The sequence below is a fragment of the Cibotium barometz genome, chromosome 24, assembly GCF_041138505.1.
Source record: "Cibotium barometz isolate CiBa-2024 chromosome 24, ASM4113850v1, whole genome shotgun sequence".
Taxonomy (NCBI): domain Eukaryota; kingdom Viridiplantae; phylum Streptophyta; class Polypodiopsida; order Cyatheales; family Cibotiaceae; genus Cibotium; species Cibotium barometz.
In genome coordinates this window covers 28,778,521-28,798,944 of record NC_141069.1, presented here as the reverse complement: position 1 = coordinate 28,798,944, position 20,424 = coordinate 28,778,521, and the positions used below count along the sequence as shown (strand labels likewise).

The 20,424-nt window shown below is 41.5% G+C and overlaps 1 protein-coding gene across 1 annotated transcript; it reads right to left on the bottom strand.

Moving 5' to 3' along the window:
• Positions 1-14,885: 14,885 nt before the first annotated feature.
• LOC147625127 (uncharacterized) lies at positions 14,886-16,706 on the bottom strand. The gene has a single exon (XM_086818942.1). It carries the CDS (start codon positions 16,344-16,346, stop codon positions 14,901-14,903), a length of 1,446 nt encoding a protein of 481 aa, XP_086675068.1. The 5' UTR covers positions 16,347-16,706; the 3' UTR covers positions 14,886-14,900.
• Positions 16,707-20,424: the final 3,718 nt, after the last annotated feature.

Sequence of the window (20,424 nt, the reverse complement as noted above, 5' to 3'; positions counted from 1 at the left end):
CCTAGAGCATATAAATGGTATCCCTATAGCCAGCAGACAGCTTATTGGTCCACCTCTATCACTTGAGAGGTGCAGAGAGCTTTGTCCAGCTTCTTTTGTCACAAACACTCTCTTTCAGCCAAGGGACCCGACCAAGCAAAAGGACCCAAAGAGAAAGTATCAACCAAAACTGAGCGATCTACAACACGTTGGACTCTCCAGGGTTCTATTGGAGAAATTTGTGGAGAAACATAAAACTATATCCAATAACCACCAAATAGCGGTCTACTTTATCCAACAAGTTTACTGCGAGGAAATACTTGGCAGACAAGTACAATGGGAGAACGTAAGGGCCAACATGGGAGTGGGCGGTGGCCGACCAGAGGCAAGGAAGAAGGCAAGAATCGAGGGCACACCTGTTCCGCGAACAAAGCCTATTATACTTACAGAGGAGAGCCATGACCTCATTTCATCTTTCGCATCAGAAGGGCAGGCTCTCATGACCCAAGGCTTCACAACACAAACAATTTCAGAAGCTTTACGCCAAGCAAATGAAGAAAAATTGGCGCTTCAAATAAGAAATGACGAGCTTGAAGCAAAATTAAAACGCTACAAAGACCATTTTGGAGAGTTACCAAGAGAAGCTTCTACTAATGACAGATTCACAACTTCACAACTTTTCGGCCATAGAGAAAATTTAGCTGATCCCTAGATATGTAATTTCACCAAACTTTTATTGTAATGAATGCACACATATAATAGACATTTTCAAGAGCATCATGAGCTTTCAATACAAGTTTTTGTAAAGATTTCTTGTGACAATAAATAAATCGTTCAAGTACCTTTGATGAGATTTAACCACATAGCATAGACAGTGATTGAAAGATTTTTCAGTGTCTTAGAGCATAATGTCATTATTGAAAAGAGCTATGGTGAATGCTATCTCTTCAAGAAGGCCTATGGTGAATGCTATCTCCATTGCATATAATCATGATCTTATGAGCATGATCTTATGAGCATAGACACTACAGGCTGTAGAAAACAACAACTTATTTAACAATATAGATACTTGCACATTCAAAGTAATAAATCCTTTTAATTTGCCATGCTCATAGGAACATATTTGGATCTCAAAGCCTTCATTGTCAATATAGTCTGCGAGTATCTACGAGCCTTCATCGTTAACATAACCTTCAACAAAGGGTATCTGCGAGTCCAAAAGAAGGTTTTCACTTGTCTGCCACGGCTCCAAAATAGTAAAACAAGGCTAAGAGGAGCTCCAGAGCTCAAAATCACGAATGATTTGACCCATAGTGTAAGTATAAGATCTAATGAGCACATTGGTGCACGAAAATACTATGGGTAGATTGGGCACTCACGGGGGTATAAGCACTTAGAGCCAATTTAGAGTCATTTGCATTCTAAGAAGAGCTTGGAGAGAGCATTCACCCTCTTGCAGCACGCAACATCCCGAGCTTCCTATGCCCCACACGAGCATACCATCACCGAGCCATGAGAGGTAGGCATCATATACACTGCAAAGAATATTTGTATATGATTTATACCTCATTACATCACTTGCATCATGCATAATAAATAAAAAACCACCCGCACACAACCAAACACAAAACACATCAAATGGATGACAAAACTTGCATCACTTTGCACCAAAATCACACCAGAGACTCTCTAGCAGGTGGGGAACATGTGGGTCATATCAAAACTTGCACAGTCTGAAAAGTGATGGGACACGTGTGTCCATTGTACTCATTTCAACTATTCTAATGCAATGAAAGGTTTTTGCCCATCTCATTCTCCATCTTTCCATTGTCTATTCATTGATTTCTATGAAGTAATGAGTGATTTAAGCTTGTGTGTTCTCTAGGTTATGAGTGCTTAATAGAGTGATTAAAGCATGTTTAATGGTGCCTTTGGGGCTTGCATTGCTTCATTGGTGATACCCACAAAAGCTCCAGTGATTGTTTACTTTGATTTCTTGCAATAGGAGTGGTATGTGGAATGCTTCTTCTATGTGAGTGCTTAAGCTTTCCATTAAAGATTCCAATGAATATTATAAGTCATTAGGAACTTCCATTAATCATTTCAGTTCTCATTAGTCGTTTGGAAATTATATGATGTGTGAATGGAAAGGCAATGTCCTTGTTAATGTATTGTGTGTGTATGCATAGGTTGCTACTATCCGTTCTCAATGTATGATTACCATGAATTTGACACACTCACAAACCCTCCATGCCCTATTTGGTTTGCTTCCTTGCATTGACATTTGTGTTAGTGTGAATAACTATGCTATTGGACATTCGATGGCAGCAATCTGCTAACATAGAGCCATGCAAGTGATCTGATAGAAAACTAAATAATGAGTTGGGTATGAGAGTACCATATGTGATGGTCCAAAAGAAGAAGACACAAATTGCTATTGAATGACCCATAGAGAATCATAGAATTCTCTAGAAATTTGCACCCCAATACCATGTACTACAATAATAGGAAAAAGATACTGTGGTGTGAGTGTTGTTGGATGAAGAGCTCTAGTGGAGGATGTCAAGCTTGCTTGCCTGGGTGCCTATCCTAGTCCTGTAGTAGGCAATGGCCCACACCATGTCCTGATCCTGGGTGTCAATCATGGTAATCAACCACTACTCCATAAATAAACTCTGCACACAATTGCATGGGGAAATAAAGTGGAATCTCTCTATGGTGGGGCATGTGACCATAATAGCACACATATTAGATGTTTATGTGTGCAACCATCTGATGGTGGATACATCAAGTGAGTCTTAGAGGCCCTGATCTCAGAGGTCTCTTGTCTAGACCTAGAAACTGAGGTAATGTCTGCTCTCTAATATGAGGAAGATCACAAACCTATAAATAAGTGAGACTGTGGCAATGTGCAGGATCTATGCGCACAATATCAATCCATTCTCTCAAGAACTCAAGATCATCTAAGGTATGGAAATGTCCTAATATGAGCTCCATATCAGTGATGACCTATGATGTACCTAACCCAACTTTTCCTCTATGAAGGGAGACTATCTCCTCCTATAGTAGTTGAGTGACAAGTCTACTAATATCTATAGGGAATGTTGGGGGGGGGGAGGGGTATTCGTGGCTACAAACTAAGACCTCCATGTGACATGGTCTATAATTTACAAAAAAAGTGAATTGTGAGTATGTGCATTGTGTGTACATATGTATAAATGTGTAAATATGTTATGGTCATTATCATATGCTAAACCATATGTTCTACTATGTGGTAACCACCATAACATTTCATATAGTAATGTGAATTCCCTCTCTCTCTCCCTCTCGTTCCCTCTCTCTCTCTCTCTCTCTCTCTCTCTCTCTCTCTCTCTCTCTCTCTCTCTCTCTCTCTCTCTCTCTCTCTCTCTCTCTCTCCCTTTATCTCACTCCCTCTCTCTCTCCCTCTCACTCCCTCTATATGGAAATTCAGTATACGCATAGGATGAACCATATGGAAATTTACTATATGCATATGGTCCACAATATGCATATGGTTGATGCACATTATGTAATGATCACTACAATATCTCAAAGCATATGGTAATGACCACAACATCTCCTCTCTCTCTTTCTCAATCTAACCATTTCCTTTTTCTTAAATTACTTATACATTTGGGTCTCACTTTTCATATTTAAAAACTTTAACTAATTTTTTTTTTTTATGACCACCTCAATTTATATTTAAAAAAATGACCCTATCTCATGCACACACACACACACACACACACACCCACACATGTGTGTGTGTGTGTGTGTATGTGTGTGGGTGGGTGGGTGTGTGTGCATACATACATACATACATACATACATACATACATACATACATACATACATACATACATATATATATATATATATATATATATATATATATGTATATATATATACATACACACACACACACACAAATACCATTTTTATTATGTTTTTAAAACTATGACCTAGTCTATTTTTTTTTAAATTACTTATACATTTCATTTGCACATTGCATCTCTCTCTCTCTCTCTCTCTCTCTCTCTCTCTCTATCTTTCACTTTCTCTCTCTACCAAGAATGTGAGAACTATTGTCTCAAGAGGTGTGCAAAATGTCCCTACAGATTTCATTTGTGCATTGCATCTCTCTCTCTCTCTCTCTCTCTCTCTCTCTCTCTCTCTCTCTCTCTCTCTCTCTCTCTCTCTCTCTCTCTCCCCATATTTCTCTCTCTCTTTCAATTTCTCTCTCTAATAGTATCTCTCTCCAATAAGGAATGTGAGCATAATTGTCTCAAGGTGTGTCACTCTACATGAAAAATGAAGACAAAATAGATTTTCTAGTACTTGGCAGAGCTGACATCTGGCAGTGGTGGATTGTCACATCTCTTTTGTTGTAGCTATGGCGCATGAAAATGCTCTACCACATCTCTTTTGCTGTTGTCACATGTCGATCTCCTTCTCTCTCTTTGTTAGAGAGCCCTAAATTAAAAACCTAAAACACAAACCTGATACATGGAACATTCTCATTCATCCACGTAGCAAGCCCATGAGATACATGACCCATGCTATGTGGCTTACTCTGATTATTCCATGTGGCACAAGCATATGATGTGGCAACCATGCGTAGTTTGAATAGCCTCTTTAAACATCATTGATACTTGGTCCAATATTTTTTTGTCATGTAGTACGTCCATAAGCTCAAGAGCACACAACACAGAAGTAGTATTACTTAGTGTGCAAATACAAAGATAAGTGGACCTAGAATGAGAGTGGGCATACATACAATGATCAGGGGAAAAAAACTCCTAGTGAGGAAAAAAGTGCCTTGGTGTTCCTAGTGTGTTCACACACATCACTACCATATCATATCAACAAATCCCCCCTGGGAGTGATGCGGTGAACAAGAGCTGGCACTCAATGCGTAGGGAAGCGCCAAGCCCTAAGAGGTGATCAATCCTTAAAGGGAAGTAAGCCCAAATCTTTGCAAAAAGATTTGAACTTCTCATGAGAAAGCACCTTTGTGAGTAGCACATAGGCCAATCTGATCTCTCTTGCTAAGAGTCTCTCCCTGACATAGTGGTAATGCACCCTAATGTGCTTTGTGCCAGCATGAAAGACTGGATTTCTCGCAATTGTCAATGCACTCTGACTGTCAGTGTAGATGGTGGTCGTAGTCTCCTATCCAACACCCAAATCAGCCATAAGGCGTCTGAGCCAAACACACTCAACCGTAGCTGTGAAAGCTGCCATGTACTCAGCTTCACAACTAGAAGTGGCCACAATAGGTTGCTTCTTGCTCAGCCATAAAATGCATGAGCAAAAACCACTTGTGGACACAGGAGTGTCATAACATCCAGCCCAATCTGAGTCTCCCAAGCATGAAGCAAAAACCACTTTTGGAGACACAACTGTCATAACATGCAACCCAATCTGAGTCCAAAAAACCATGCAAATCTGGCGGCAATGATACCCCCTTGGGATAAAACAATCCAAGATGTATGGTGCCACTCAAGTAGTGAAAGATCCTCTTAACATCTTGCCAATGCTTAGACCCTGGGCTATGCATAAGTCTGCTCACCTGTGAGACTACAAACTAAATATCTAGGGGTAGAAGCACATTAACATAGTATGTTATTTATGCTACTTCACACTAACAAAAGGGTACTTCGGTTAGCATATCTTGATTGGGTATATTTGACGTAAAATATTATCTTTTTTTTTTTAATCCAAAGGATTTTGACGTACAATATTATATTGATTGGGTATATTTGTCAGTACAACCACTACAAGGAATGATTACTGCAAGTACTATGAGTTTATGTATGCATGCATCATTGCTCCACTACTTCGAAGAAACTTCCTTCTGTGTGGGCACCACTTTGTAAACTATGTGTGGAAGATTGAGGGAGACTAGGAAAGCCTCGCATATGGTAGCCGCACAGAGTGCAAAAACCTCAGTTCACACCTCTCCTCGCTAGTGCAACACTCCATTGAAGAAAGAGGAGGGCGAGGACAACGAAATATCCAAGCGGAGTAGGGCTTCTGCAGCTATTGACATCGAGAGTGACTCAGACTCAAAAATGTAGAAGAGAGAAAAGTTTGTGACAAGTATCTCTCTCTCTCTCTCTCTCTCTCTCTCTCTCTCTCTCTCTCTCTCTCTCTCTCTCTCTCTCTCTCTCTCTCTCTCTCTCTCTCTCTCTCAGATTCACCAAGATTGTACCAGTTTGGTCTCATAGGTCATTTTGGCCTTTTCAGGACGTTTTTAATATAACATTTCATTTCATTTCTCTAAGCCATGAGCCAACTCTGCTGTCTTCAGCACTATTTTGTAAAGTATCTTTATCCAATGTCTTGACAAACTCAAGTGTCATGGTTTCTTATCATCTGTGACTTGGGTTTAATGTATATAGCTCAAGAAGAAAAAGTTGAGGTCTGCTTGGTTTTGTAGACCCAGGCAGAATCGTTGTGCAATTTTCTTGCATTAATAATGATGTGGGTTGACTCTAGAAATTCTCTAAGTAGATTGGTGCATGTAAAAATAGGGTGCATCTTGATGTTTCATACATACCATGTTTTACTATGCTTTGGTGCCAAAGTAGAGCTAATTAGTTTGTTCTATCGTTTTTTGTAGCTAGACTGTATGCTAGCTAACACTGCCCTATATGCTAGCTATTACTATTTTATATGCTAGCATAGATAGTAGTGTCCTTGTGCTTCTTAGAAATTCTCTAAGTAGATTACATGCATGTAAAAACATGGTGCATCTTGATATTTCATACATACCTTGTTTTATTGTGCTTTGGTGCCAAAGTAGAGCTAATTAGATTGTTCTACTATTTTTTGCAGCTATACTGTATGCTAGCTAACACTGCCATGTATGCTAGCTTACACTGTTCTGCATGCTAGTTAACACTATAGTTGTGTCCTTGTGCTTCTTAGAAATTCTCTAAGTAGACATGTAAAAGCATGGTGCATCTTTAAATTTTATATATAACATATTTTACTGTGCTTTGGTGCCCAAGTAATTCTAATAAGCTTGTTCCACTATTTTTTTGCAGCTAGATGGAGGTGCGCTGCCCCCTGTAGACAATTTTTTGTCAAACAAAGAAAGACTTTAACAACCACTATGGCTTAGACATAGAGGGCAAGGACCCAAGGCTTTTGAAAGATTTGGATGTTTCAAAGGGAGAATGGCTGTCAGTTTTTAGTCACTCCAGGGACACAAGATCTTATAGGGTGAAGTACAATAGCATCTGTCCAGAGCAATACAAGGACCTTGTGATATTTTACATGAAGGTCTATCAGAAGCGCCCCACGAATATGGAAGTGAATGTGTCTTTTGAAAGGGCATATGTGTTGCAGTTCAATCCACGTGCTGTTAAAGACGAGAGGTCGATGCAGTTTGCTTGGGCTATTGTAGATGAAGAGCACAACAATGACCTTAAGAAATCTGGGCACTTCCACATGGATTACTTGTGGTGGAAGGTGAATAATGGTGCTGGTGATTTGATTGTCGGGACTGTGAAAGTCGAAGAGCCCAACATTGAATTGACCCGGCCTCCTCTAATTGCACCTCTGGCAAGCCACTGTCTGTGCAATTAACAGATGATTGGACTAAACAGGGGAAATTCAAAGCTTTGATTAAAGATGTCCAGTGCAGATTGACAGTAGCCAAGGATGAGCATGCAACATGCTTAAAGAAATTGGAGGCTGAAAAAGTGCAGCAACTTAGTGATGAGAAGTTTGGCAAAGCATTATCTTTGTTGTGGATGAGCAAATCAGTGCAACAAAGTTGAAGTTGGCATCTGTCATGAGGATGATCATGTCACAAGAATTCAGCTTGCTTTACAGCTAGAAGCACAGGAGTCAATGAAGGCAGTGCTTGGAGTAGGATCATCTGAGCCTGCAAATGTCCCCATGCTGAGAGTCTATTTTTGGGGCTTAAAATTTCAAGCATTGGTTGCATGTAAAAGGATAACTACAATCCTTATGTGTGTGCTCTCTGACTACAGGTAGAGTTCCTTGCTGATGTTGTCAAGGAGATAGAGATGTAGCATAACCTATTGTAAGAGATGTTGCATAGGGTTGCAGTGGGGCACCGAGTTTACATTTTCCCCCCTCCACCTTCTGTCATGTCTCCCACCCTTGATAAGCTTACTTTACCTATGAAGTGTGTTGGGTGTGGGCATGTATATAATGTCAACAAAGCTGTCATGCTGGTCATGTTGCCATGCAAATACACATATCACTTAGTGTGCTTTACAACCCTGTGTGTCTATACGGATCAATGCATGGTCTAGTATTGCTCTATGGCGATCCCACGAGATGCTCAGTCGACTGTGATATGGGGAGATGGTAAGATCTTTACAAGTTCTCTCAGTGCTACATACCACTGTACTGTGCTACATAAGTGAGACAATGATACATACCATGACCACCATGCTAGAAAACATTGGCTAGGGTGCTAGATAACACTTTCAGTGTCCTACCTAGCAATGTTCTTAGCATAGCAACAATGCTAGATCCAAGTGCCATAATGTTGTTTAATAGTGCCATCATGCTAGCCAACACTGCCATGTATGCTAGCTAATATTGCCATGCATGCTAGTGAAGACACAAAACAAGGGACAAGAGCAAGCGCACAGTCGGGCTGCCTCGGGGCTCGTGCATGCTCACCAGCCCGGGGGGGTCTCTCACTTCATGAATCAATTGGGGGGGGGGGGACACCACCTTGTTTTAAAGATAACAAGGAAACTATCTCTCTCTCTCTTGCATGGTTGGAGTCTCACACGTGAGGTGGAATCCTCTCAATCTCGCACACGATGTATCACAACACCAAAGTCATCTCATGATGAGGGTGCTAAACTCCCGGTGGCTCAAGATCAAGGCCACTTATGACAACGCGAAGCTAGCGGGGCTATGAGCACTTGGGTGCGGCGGTCTCAACACTCAATGACCCACACATATACAATACAACATAAACGTAAGGGGAGAGGTCCTAATCCGTGTACCCAATCAAGCATGTGCGGTCTAGTGTCCTCTCGGGCTTGGTGCATTGGCAAGGCTTCGCATGGAAGTTCTCCCCACCCTCACAAGGTTTTGAAAGTGCAAACAATTATGCAGACTTAAAACATACATGCAAGCCACCCTTCCCGTCTATGTTCACGTCTCTCTCAAATCAATGGTCGTGCTTGGTTGCAAGGCATTAGAGTGGTCTAATTGCTGAAATTACTTCAAACATGCACACCAATTAACACCCACAATTCAAGCACATCACCCTTCAAACAAAATACGACATACCACCATCAATCACTCATCAAATCACACACCAAATCAAAGATCCCCGACTCCTGAAAAGGTGATCCTTGCACTCAACAAGCCATGAGCTTGGAGGCTACACCCACGTGGGATCATGATCGACACAAAACACAACTCCAAACAACCAATTGTTAACACCAAACAAGGCAACACTAGCCTTATGATCAAAACACCCTCAATTAAACATTCTTGCACTCTTAATTTTTAGCATATTGCAAAAAAAAAATAGAGGAAAACCAACACCAACAATCATAAGCAAATACAACATACCATGTAAAATTACTCGTAGGAGAATTTTTCAAGGTATGGGAGCTACTGCACGCGCAATCACCACCACCATAGAGAATTAGATGAGGATTATCCTAATCATCAAGCTTCCCAGTGACTTGATAATTAATAATAATGAGAATTGAGTATGTAGGAGAGAAAATTCCCAATAGATCAATCCACCTTACTCAAATCCACTCCTCCCATCACTCAATTATATCACCCAATTAATTAAAAACTACTCCTAGCAACTCAATTTGCATAGGATGTGTGAATCCAGACGACTCTAGGGGGCTCAAGGTGACTCTAAGAGATTCTCAAAATGACTCAATGAGACTTAATTTGGACTCAAGGATCTCAAGGAAACTCTTTAGGGCTCAATGCAACTCCCAAAATACATAGAAATAAGCTCCTTTTATAGGTGAGAAAGGTAGCTTAGGGCTTAAATTTGATTACAATAATAGGGCTTAAGAAATAATTATTTAGGAGGAGATAAAGAGCTTAGTTAAGCTCTCTGTTATTTTCATGGAAGCTTCAATTTTGATTTTTTTTTTGTGTGTGTGTGTGTGAGAAAAGTCGTTCACACTTTGGAAATACACACATTTCTTCACCAGATTCCCTTTCAATTTTTGTGAAAGGGTATGCCAAATTTGATGGTGGTGGCAAGGGGTGGGGTAGGCTAAATTTAAATGGAGGCTTGGATCATAGCCTAAAAGAAATGAAAGATGAAAAGAAAAGAAATGAAATGACTCATTTCTAAACCGTGCAAGCTAAATCCAAATCTATGGCATGGAAGCTTTTGTAAGAGATGGGATCCACCTGTAAGAACCTCTTGTGCAAGTCATAGGATGTAAGAAGGTGGTCCAATGAGATGCAAGGGTGTAGGCTCCTCAAAAGTAAAGACTCCTCAATGTGCTTAGACCAGCCCATCATGTGCAATTCGGATGCTTTGGAAAAATGAACTAGAGAGAGAATGTGTGCCAATCAGCTAGAGAGAGACAAATTCAAAAATGCGCATTTTTGAAATGGGGCCTTCCCTACTTGCATCATCAGATTTGGAGTATGCTTGACCTTTCCACTTTGCACTTGATGTGTGTGCACCATGCATTTGCCTTTTCACTTCTCACTTTGCCTTCTACTGCTCCACAACTTTACCATTGGATGTCATTTGCTTCACTTTACCATGTCCCACATATTTAATCAAGCCTTTGATTTTTCTTCTTCCTTACTTTCCACTTACCCATGAGAAAAAATCCCATGCCACATGTGCTTGACACTTACCATTACCATGCCACCTAGGATAGGGGCATTCCCACCTATCTTTCCACTTCTTCTTAGGAGAAGCTAGTTCCCGCTCCTCATTTATTTATGCTCTTCACGCTGCATATGGTCGGCCTTATTCTTCAAACACCTGCACAAAATATACATGAACCCCTTGATAAGGGCTGAAATGATGGTTGTGATTTACCCCCATCATTAGCCGAAACTAAGGATGCTAGAGGTATTTATGCCTCTAGCTCCAATGCTTCTCCATCAGTGACGTTTTCTTGTAACCTACTTCTTTGGATGACACATGTGAGAACTCCCATGACAAAGCTTACATGAAACTGTAGCTCCTTTACCTTATCCAAGTCTACCTCTTCATTGAAGATCTATGAAAAATATGGCTTGAGTCGCCATCCATTTACCCTTGTTTGATGTTGTTTGCCGGAGATGTCCATCAATTGGTAGCCCCACCAGCTGGTAGCTGCCATTTGCAAACCTTTCCAAGACCTTAAAAGGGCCTTCCCAATGTGGTAAGAACTTATCTCTTTTGTTGTAGTCGAAGCGATTGTCATAACGTAGCACCAGAGATCCTTCCTTGATGTCTTTCACTGCAAGCTTCTCGTTGAATTTAGACCTTCTCTTGTCAGCTTCTTCTGCATAGTGTTCCATTGCTGCTTCCCTATTCAAAGTTAGCTTTTCCAAATCAAGAATGCGCTGCTTCAGTTTCTCCTTGACATTCTCATCTCGTTTTACTAACACCCTCAAGCTAGACAACTCAATCTCAATGGGCAAGATGGTCTCTTGGCCATACACTAGATGAAAAGGGGTGTAACCCAAGGATGCTTTAAATGAAGTGCGGTATGCCCATAATGCTGTATTAAGATGCTTATCTCAGGTTTGTGCTTTCTCCCCAACATGCTTAGTGATTATCTTACAAATCATCCCATTAACCTTCTCAACTAGACCATTACATTGTGGATAGTAAGGACTAGAGTGCCTTTGCTTGATTCCCAATTTGACCATTAGTTCTTTTACTAAGTCCCCTCTAAACCCAGGTCCTCTATCTGAAATTATTTCAAGAGCTGTACCAAACCTGCAACAAATGTTTTCAAACACAAATTTAGCCACATCCTTGGCTGTAATCCGACTTGTCGGTGAAGCTTTTGCCCATCTTGTCACGTAATCGACACCCACAATAATGTATTCTTTCCCCGCAGCCGTCCTTGGGAGCGGCCCAATTGCATCAATGCCCCATTTCTCAAAAGGCCAATAAACAAGTTTTCTAGGTCCTATGCACTGACACACATCACATGTTTTACACCTAAATTGGGCATCTCGCTGGAGAGATGGCCACACAAAACTAGCCTGCAAGACTTTCTTGCAAGTTATATCTTGAGCAAAGTGCCCACCACAAACATCATTATGACAAGAGTGAAGAATTCGATGAATATCTCCACTAGGAGGGACCTTTTGAAGCACTTGATCCTTCCCTAGATAGAAAAGGTCATCCTTTATGAGTCGATACCTGACCGCCTTTCTTGCCAACCATCTTCTTTCTCCTTTTGTAAGACAAGGGGGTGGCTCCCCTGTCTCTAAAAAACTAAGCACATCTTGTAAAGACTCTTTACCTTGAAGCTTAGGCTCTTGTAACTTGACAGCACCAATTGTAGCTTCTTTTAAACATTCGCTTGCTAGCGCATCTGCATCTTGATTCTTTGCTCTGCCCACATAATGGATTTGCACATGTGTGATCCTCCTAAGTAGGCTCTTCACTTCCTTAAGCTTTGAAGCAAGCTTGTCACTTTTGCATGACCAAATGCCTTGCACTTGTTTCACAATTAACATAGAATCACCATAGACATTAAGGCGGGTAATGTTATTTGAAACACACCATTCTAGCCCTTTGATTAGAGCTACATATTTAGCCTCATTTTTGGAAGAGACATCGGGTAGAACCAAACCTCTCTCCATCACTTTCTCACTAGCAGGGTTGAAAACCACTATACCTGCTGCTACTTTGCCTTCTTTCTTTCTATAGGCACCATCAAAATAGAAGGAAAATGCTTCCTCTATCTCCTTGATTGTTGGGGGTTCTGGTGTGGTCGATTGCTTTGATTCCTTCTTTTCTTTCTTTTCCCTGAACTGGTGGGTTAGAATGTCAGCTAAAGCTGCCCATGTAGACTCTTCCACCATCACCATGTAGTCAAACTCCTGCAATTGCACAATCCACTTATAAATCCTTGCCGAAACATCCATGTGCTGTAAAACATACATAAAGGTATCCTCTATGGTGATAATCACAAAATGTCAAGGCAAGAGATAAGAGCGGAACCTTTGAGTGGCAAACATGAGAGCCAAAACCTTTTTCTCCACTGGAGTATACTCCTTTTCTGCTGTCTTCATCACTCGGCTTGCAAAATACACAGGCCTCATCAAAGTAGTCTTGGGGTCCTTCTGCAAAAGAATGGCTCCAAGAGAATCTGATCCCACACTAGGATTTACAAAAAATGGCTGGTCCCAGATGGGTGGAGAATAGTAGGTAGAGAACCCAAAACCTTCTTAATTTCCTAAAAACTAGCCTCACTCTCCTCACCCCAAACCAAGATTTGTGCATTAGTGAGCTGTTGTAGAGGAAAAGCCAACTGTGACAACTGGTGAATAAACCTTCCAAAGTACCTCACCTTTTGAATGAATGAAGTAAGCTCTTTCACTGTGGTTGGAGAAGAAAGAGCCAAAAGTGCATTGACCTTTGAGGGGTCAGCTTGTATCCCAGACTCAAAAACCACTTGTCCTAATAAGGCAACTTGCTTCTCTCCAGTATGACACTTTGCCATATTCAATTGTCCTCCTAATTGTGCAAGTCGACTCAAGCCTTCATCTACCTTGGCTAGATGCAATGCCTGCATGCTGTAGATACAAAAATCATCTATGTAGACCCTAATGGACTAACCAAAATAGGGCTGAAAAACATGATTCATGAACCTTTGGAATGTTGCTGGAGCATTAGTGAGACCAAAAGGCATCACTCTATAAGCAAAACATCCACATGGAGTAACAAATGTCGTCTTCTTCTGATCCTCCTCGGCTATGCTGATTTGGAAATAGCCCGAGTAGCCATCACACACTGTGTACCTTTCATGTCCTGCAACCTCATTTAAAATTTCATCTTGAAAAGGAAGAGGAAAATGATCCCTCTTGGTTGCTGCATTTAGGGGCTTGTAATCCACACAAACCCGCCACTTGTCGTTCTTCTTTGGGGTCACCACCACAAGGGATACCCACTCTGAATCTTCCATAGGATAAATGAAGCCAGCTTGTAGTAGGTTCTTCACCTCCATCAATAGTGCTTCCTGTTGCACTGTACCAAGTCTTCTTAGCTTTTGGGCCACCGACTTACAATTAGGCTTCAAATTGATGTGGTGCTTTACCACTTTTACACGTGAAATCTCACGGTAATTAGAAATAAAAAGGTGGGAGTGCTTCCTCAACATCACCTTGAACTCTTCCTTCTCTTCATCTGAGAGGTATTTTGCTAACATGCTCTCCAGCCCTTCATCTTTCAGTTCTCCGCTAGTGCTCTCACCATCATTTGAAGTAGACTGCTTCAGGACAATACCACACACTTCTAGTGAGCTATCACTCTCACTCTCACTCTTGCTATCACTACTAGTACCTTCGACCGTGGATGAGGAGTCCTCCATGCTTGACTCATTCTCTGAAGTCTCCAACTCCAAACTCTCTTGCTTTCCCTCTCTCATGTTATACACTATCACCTGTCCTGGTCTGTCTCCCTTCCCTTGTGGCTTAAGGACTAAAGTTCCCTTCTCCCAATTCTGTCTAGCATTCATTGCTATCAACCATGGCCTACCTAAGATAATAGGATAGCCTTCTCCTTTAGCTGGCAAAACATACAAATCCACTCCAACTTTGATTCCACAAACTACAATCTTTACATTTCTACACACTCCCACATACTTCACTGACACATTATTAGCCATCTTCACCTTAAACTCTGTCTTATCATGGACTTCCAATCCTAAACGGTTCATCATCTTCTAACTCATCACACAAACTTGAGCACCTCCATCTACATACACTTTTTGAATTCTCTGGCCCTTGATGTATGCCTCTATCATAGGCAGAACATCCTCATCCTTCTTGGCTTTTACGGAGCCCATCACCTTTGTAGTGCGAGTACTCACCATCTTCGACCATTGCCGCCGCATCTTTGGGGACAAATGAAGGAGCTGTGGCCAAGTAAGCTTGGGTCCTTGGCTACACACATCCTCAATCATATTGTATGGCTCTTCTCTCTCACCAAGGGGAAAATCCTTGATGGTGATCTTCCTTCTTGTACTCGATCTCTTCTTCCTCTTCTTTGCATCCTTTGACGTACCTTCCTCTTCCATCATTGCACTGGCTAGTGGTCCCGCCACTTCTTCACTTACTCGTGCCTTCTTGATTGGCATCACCTCTGGTTCCTTCATCTTCTCTTTCCCTTTGGCTTCAAGCTGGATTACATTGACTGCTCTTTCTTCAGCCATTTTCGGCAAAGGTGGAATTGCCGCAGCTGCTTGCGGTTGCCATAATATTTGAGGCTGAACGACTGGTGGCTTGGGTTGAGCAGGTACTTGGGGCCTGTCTCTGGGTGGAGTTACTTGTCTTCTAGGACCTCTTTCATGGCCATTTCTAGGATGTCTCCTTGGGTGAGGGCAGAAATACATACCATGCCCGTCTTCTCCACAGTTGTAGCAGAAATACTCCTGCCTTCGCGGTGGTCTTCGCGGTGGTTGAGCATTTTGTGCTCGCTCTTCATTAGGGGGTTGAGCTGGTACCCTAGATCCTTGGAACATGTTAATAGACAATTCATTCAATTGATTTGTTACCCTTTGAAGTAACTTCAAATGTGGATCCGCCGACGTCGTAGGAGGTGCATGCAGTTGCTGCTCATTTACTACATTGGCAGAGGATGGTGACTCCCTCCTCATTACATGTGCTTGAAATTGTAACTTTCGGTCCTTCAGCCTTTCCCACTGCATGGCTTCTTCAAAACTCTCTGGGAACTTCCCTTTCACCTTCTCCTGTAAAGATGGAGATAGTCCGGCCAAGAACTTCTCTTTCTTGATCAAATCAGGGGCTCCCTCTCCTTCTGGTAAACTGAGCTCCCATTGGGCCCACAAGGTGAGAAAATGGGTCTCATACGCTTGATAAGAATCAAGTGCAGACTGCCAAAGAGATGACAACCTTTGCCATAACTCCTCTGGGTTGTTGCCAGTACCAAACTTAGCCATAAAGGCATCCTTTAACACTTCCCAACTTCTCTTCTTCTCGGCTGGTAAGCCTGCAAACCAGCTCTTAGCTTCTTCCCGCAAGACTAGGGGAAAAGCTCTAAGCTTCACGGCATCTTTATCTCTTCCCGACACTAAGAATGCCATTTCTAGGTCATCGAGGAAGTTGCTCGCATTCTCTCTTTCTCTTCCATGGAAACTAGGAAAAGCCATTACTGGTTTTCTTTTCCCAAAATTTTAATTTTTTTTTCTTTTCTTTCTTTAAACTTTAAAAACACACAGATATTTACAGTAGCACGAAAATGTGCACGTCGAGGGAAATGCGGTAGTAGATCACCGGGAAGATGAAGGGACTCACCGACGCGTTGATCGCAGCTAGCCTTCACTCACCAAAAGTGTTCCTGAGAACAGATTGGAAACGAAGCTTAGTGCAAACCCATATATGAAATTTTTGTGCAGCGGACGGCCTTATAGGTCCAGCGATATTGTTAGCATTCATAGCAAAATGAAAACATGCATGTCAAATGATTTTTCATAAAGAATGAAAGGCAAAATCACCGGGTGGGGTGAGTTTAAAACTTTCCCTAAAGCACCCAGTCCAAACAATTGCACAATACGTTGCATAAAGTGGATCTTCCTACTTATGGTGACACACACATTAATATGTTGTGTTAAATGAAAATTGTGAAAAACTTAGGCAGCTTGATTATTCATAAACAAGCGCTCAAATACACTCAAGGTCTTCACACAGCCCTCCTCAGTGGGGACACCAAAAATGAAGACACAAAATGAGGGACAAGAGAAAGCGCACAGTCGGGCTGTCTCGGGGCTCGTGCATGCTCACCAACCCGAGGGGGGTCTCTCACTTCATGAATCAATTAGGGAGGGGCACCACCTTGTTTTAAAGACAACAAGGAAACTATTTCTCTCTCTCTCTCTCTCTTGCACAGTTGGAGTCTCACACGTGAGGTGGAATCCTCTCAATCTCGCACACGACGTATCACAACACCAAAGTCATCTCATGATGAGGGTGACAAACTCCCAGTGGCTCAAGATCAAGGCCACTTATACCAACGCGAAGCTAGCGGGGCTACCAGCACTTGGGTGCGGCGGTCTCAACACTCAATGACCCACACATATACAATACAATATAAATGTAAGGGGAGAGGTCCTAATCCGTGTACCCAATCAAGCACGTGTAGTCTAGTGTCCTCTCGGGCTTGGTGCATTGGCGGGGCTTTGCATGGAAGTTTTTCCCACCCTCACAAGGTTTTGAAAGTGCAAACAATTACGCAGACTTAAAACATACATGCAAGCCACCCTTCCCATCTATGTTCACGTCTCTCTCAAATCAATGGTCGTGCTTGGTTGCAAGGCATTAGGGTGGTCTAATTGCTGAAATTACTTCAAATATGCACACCAATCAACACCCACAATTCAAGCACACCATCCTTCAAACAAAATACGACATACCACCATCAATCACTCATCAAATCACACACCAAATCAAAGATCCCCGACTCCCGAAAAGGCAATCCTTGCACTCAACAAGCCATGAGCTTGGAGGCTACACCCACGTGGGATCGTGACAAAACACAACTCCAAACAACCAATTGTTAACAACCAATTAAACACCAAACAAGGCTACACTAGCCTTATGATCAAAACACCCTCAATTAAACATTCTTGCACTCTTAATTTTTAGCATATTGCAAAAAAAATGAGAGGAAAACCAACACCAACGATCATAAGCAATACAACATACCATGTAAAATTACTCGTAGGAGAATTTTTCAAGGTATGGGAGCCACTGCACACGCAATCACCACCACCATAGAGAATTAGATGAGGATTATCCTAATCATCAAGCTTCCCAGTGACTTGATAATTAATAATAATGAGAATTGAGTATGTAGGAGAGCAAATTCCCAATAGATCAATCTACCTTACTCAAATCCACTCCTCCCATCACTCAATTATAACACCCAATTAATTAAAAACTACTCCTAGCAACTCAATTTGCATAGGATGTGTGAATCAAGACGACTCTAGGGGGCTCAAGGTGACTCTAAGAGATTCTCAAAATGACTCAATGAGACTTAATTTGGACGCAAGGATCTCAAGGCAACTCTTTAGGGCTCAATGCAACTCCCAAAATACATAGAAATAAGCTCCTTTTATAGGTGAGAAAGGTAGCTTAGGGCTTAAATTTGATTACAATAATAGGGCTTAAGAAATAATTATTTAGGAGGAGATAAAGAGCTTAGTTAAGCTCTCTGTTATTTTCATAGAAGCTTCAATTTTGATTTTTTTGTGTGTGTGTGTGTGTGTGAGAAAAGTCGTTCACACTTTGGAAATACACACATTTCTTCACCAGATTCCCTTTCAATTTTTGTGAAAGGGTATGCCAAATTTGATGGCAGGGGGTGGGGTAGGCTAAATTTAAATGGAGGCTTGGATCATAGCCTAAAAGAAATGAAAGATGAAAAGAAAAGAAATGAAATGGCTCATTTCTAAACCGTGCAAGCTAAATCCAAATCTATGACATGGAAGCTTTTGTAAGAGATGGGATCCACCTGTAAGAACCTCTTGTGCAAGTCATAGGATGTAAGAAGGTGGTCCAATGAGATGCAAGGGTGTAGGCTCCTCAAAAGTAAAGACTCCTCAATGTGCTTAGACCAGCCCATCATGTGCAATTCGGATGCTTTGGAAAAGTGAACTAGAGAGAGAATGTGTGCCAATCAACTAGAGAGAGATAATTTCAAAAATGCGCATTTTTGAAATGGGGCCTTCCCTGCTTGCATCATCAGATTTGGAGTATGCTGGACCTTTCCACTTTGCACTTGATGTGTGTGCACTATGCATTTGCCTTTTCACTTCTCACTTTGCCTTCTACTGCTCCACAACTTTACCATTGGATGTCATTTGCTTCACTTTACCATGTCCCACATATTTAATCAAGCCTTTGATTTTTCTTCTTCCTTACTTTCCACTTACCCATGAGAAAAAATCCCATGCCACATGTACTTGACACTTACCATTACCATGCCAACTAGGATAGGGGCATTCCCACCTATCTTTCCACTTCTTCTTAGGAGAAGCTAGTTCCTGCTCCTCATTTATTTATGCTCTTCACGCTGTATATGGTCGGCCTTATTCTTCAAACACCTGTACAAAATATACATGAAACCCTTGATAAGGGCTGAAATGATGGTTGTGATTTACCCCCATCACTAGCTAACACTACATGTATGCTAGTTAACACTATTTTGTATGCTAGTTAACATTACATTATCATAGCTACCATGCATGCTAGCTAACACTACCTGTATGCTAGTTAACAATGCTTGTATGCTAGCAAGTAGTTAACACTACTTGCATGCTAGTTAACACTATTTTGTATGCTAGTTATCACTCCCTGTATGCTAGTTAACACTACATTATCATAGTTAGCAGTTTCCTTGTGCTTCTTTGCATAGCAACAATGCTAGATACATTGCCATCATGTTTATTAATAGTGCTACCATGCTAGCTAACACTTCCCTATATGCTAGCTCACACATCAGATCATGGTTAATATTGTCCTTGTGCTTCTTAGCATAGCAACAATGCTAGATAGCCATCATGCTAGCTAACACTACCCTGTATCATAGTTAGTGCCATGGTAGTGAACATTGCCACATGCTAGTTTAGCTAATGGTCCTACCTAACACAGTGTATATTGAGTGATAACATTCTTTTGGGCTACTTAATGGTGTTGTCCCGCTCATTAGGCTAACATTTTGTGGGAAATTTGATTTTCTTGCAACAAACATGTCATGCGGCTCATCAAGGAGGAGCCAGATGTTCTCAACCATGAAGACAAAGGGCGATCCATCAATTGAAAGGCTCCAATAGGTTATTAGAAATGAAGGCATTGGGGGAGAGGACCCTCAGTTGATTGCAGATACCATCAATTTAAAGCATGCAGCTGTTATGATTGGAATTGAAGGGTTGGAGAACAAGGTGCAAGACTTGAGTGTTGCTAATGCAGAGGAAGAGAAGGTAGAAGAGGAGGAAGCAGAGGGGGACAATGTAGAAGAGGAAGCAGAGCAACAATAGGAGTTGGCCAATGTAAATAAAGATATAGCTGAGGTCTTAGAGGACTTGAGCAACCAGGTCTTTAGCTCAGCTAAGTTGGATGTAGGAGACGTGGGCCATTTCCAGAAGGTTCTTACAAGAAAGAAGGGTCATGTGCACCTAGGTAGTTGCTTCTCTCCTGCCAAGAAATGGAAACCCTTTGCAGGTAGAC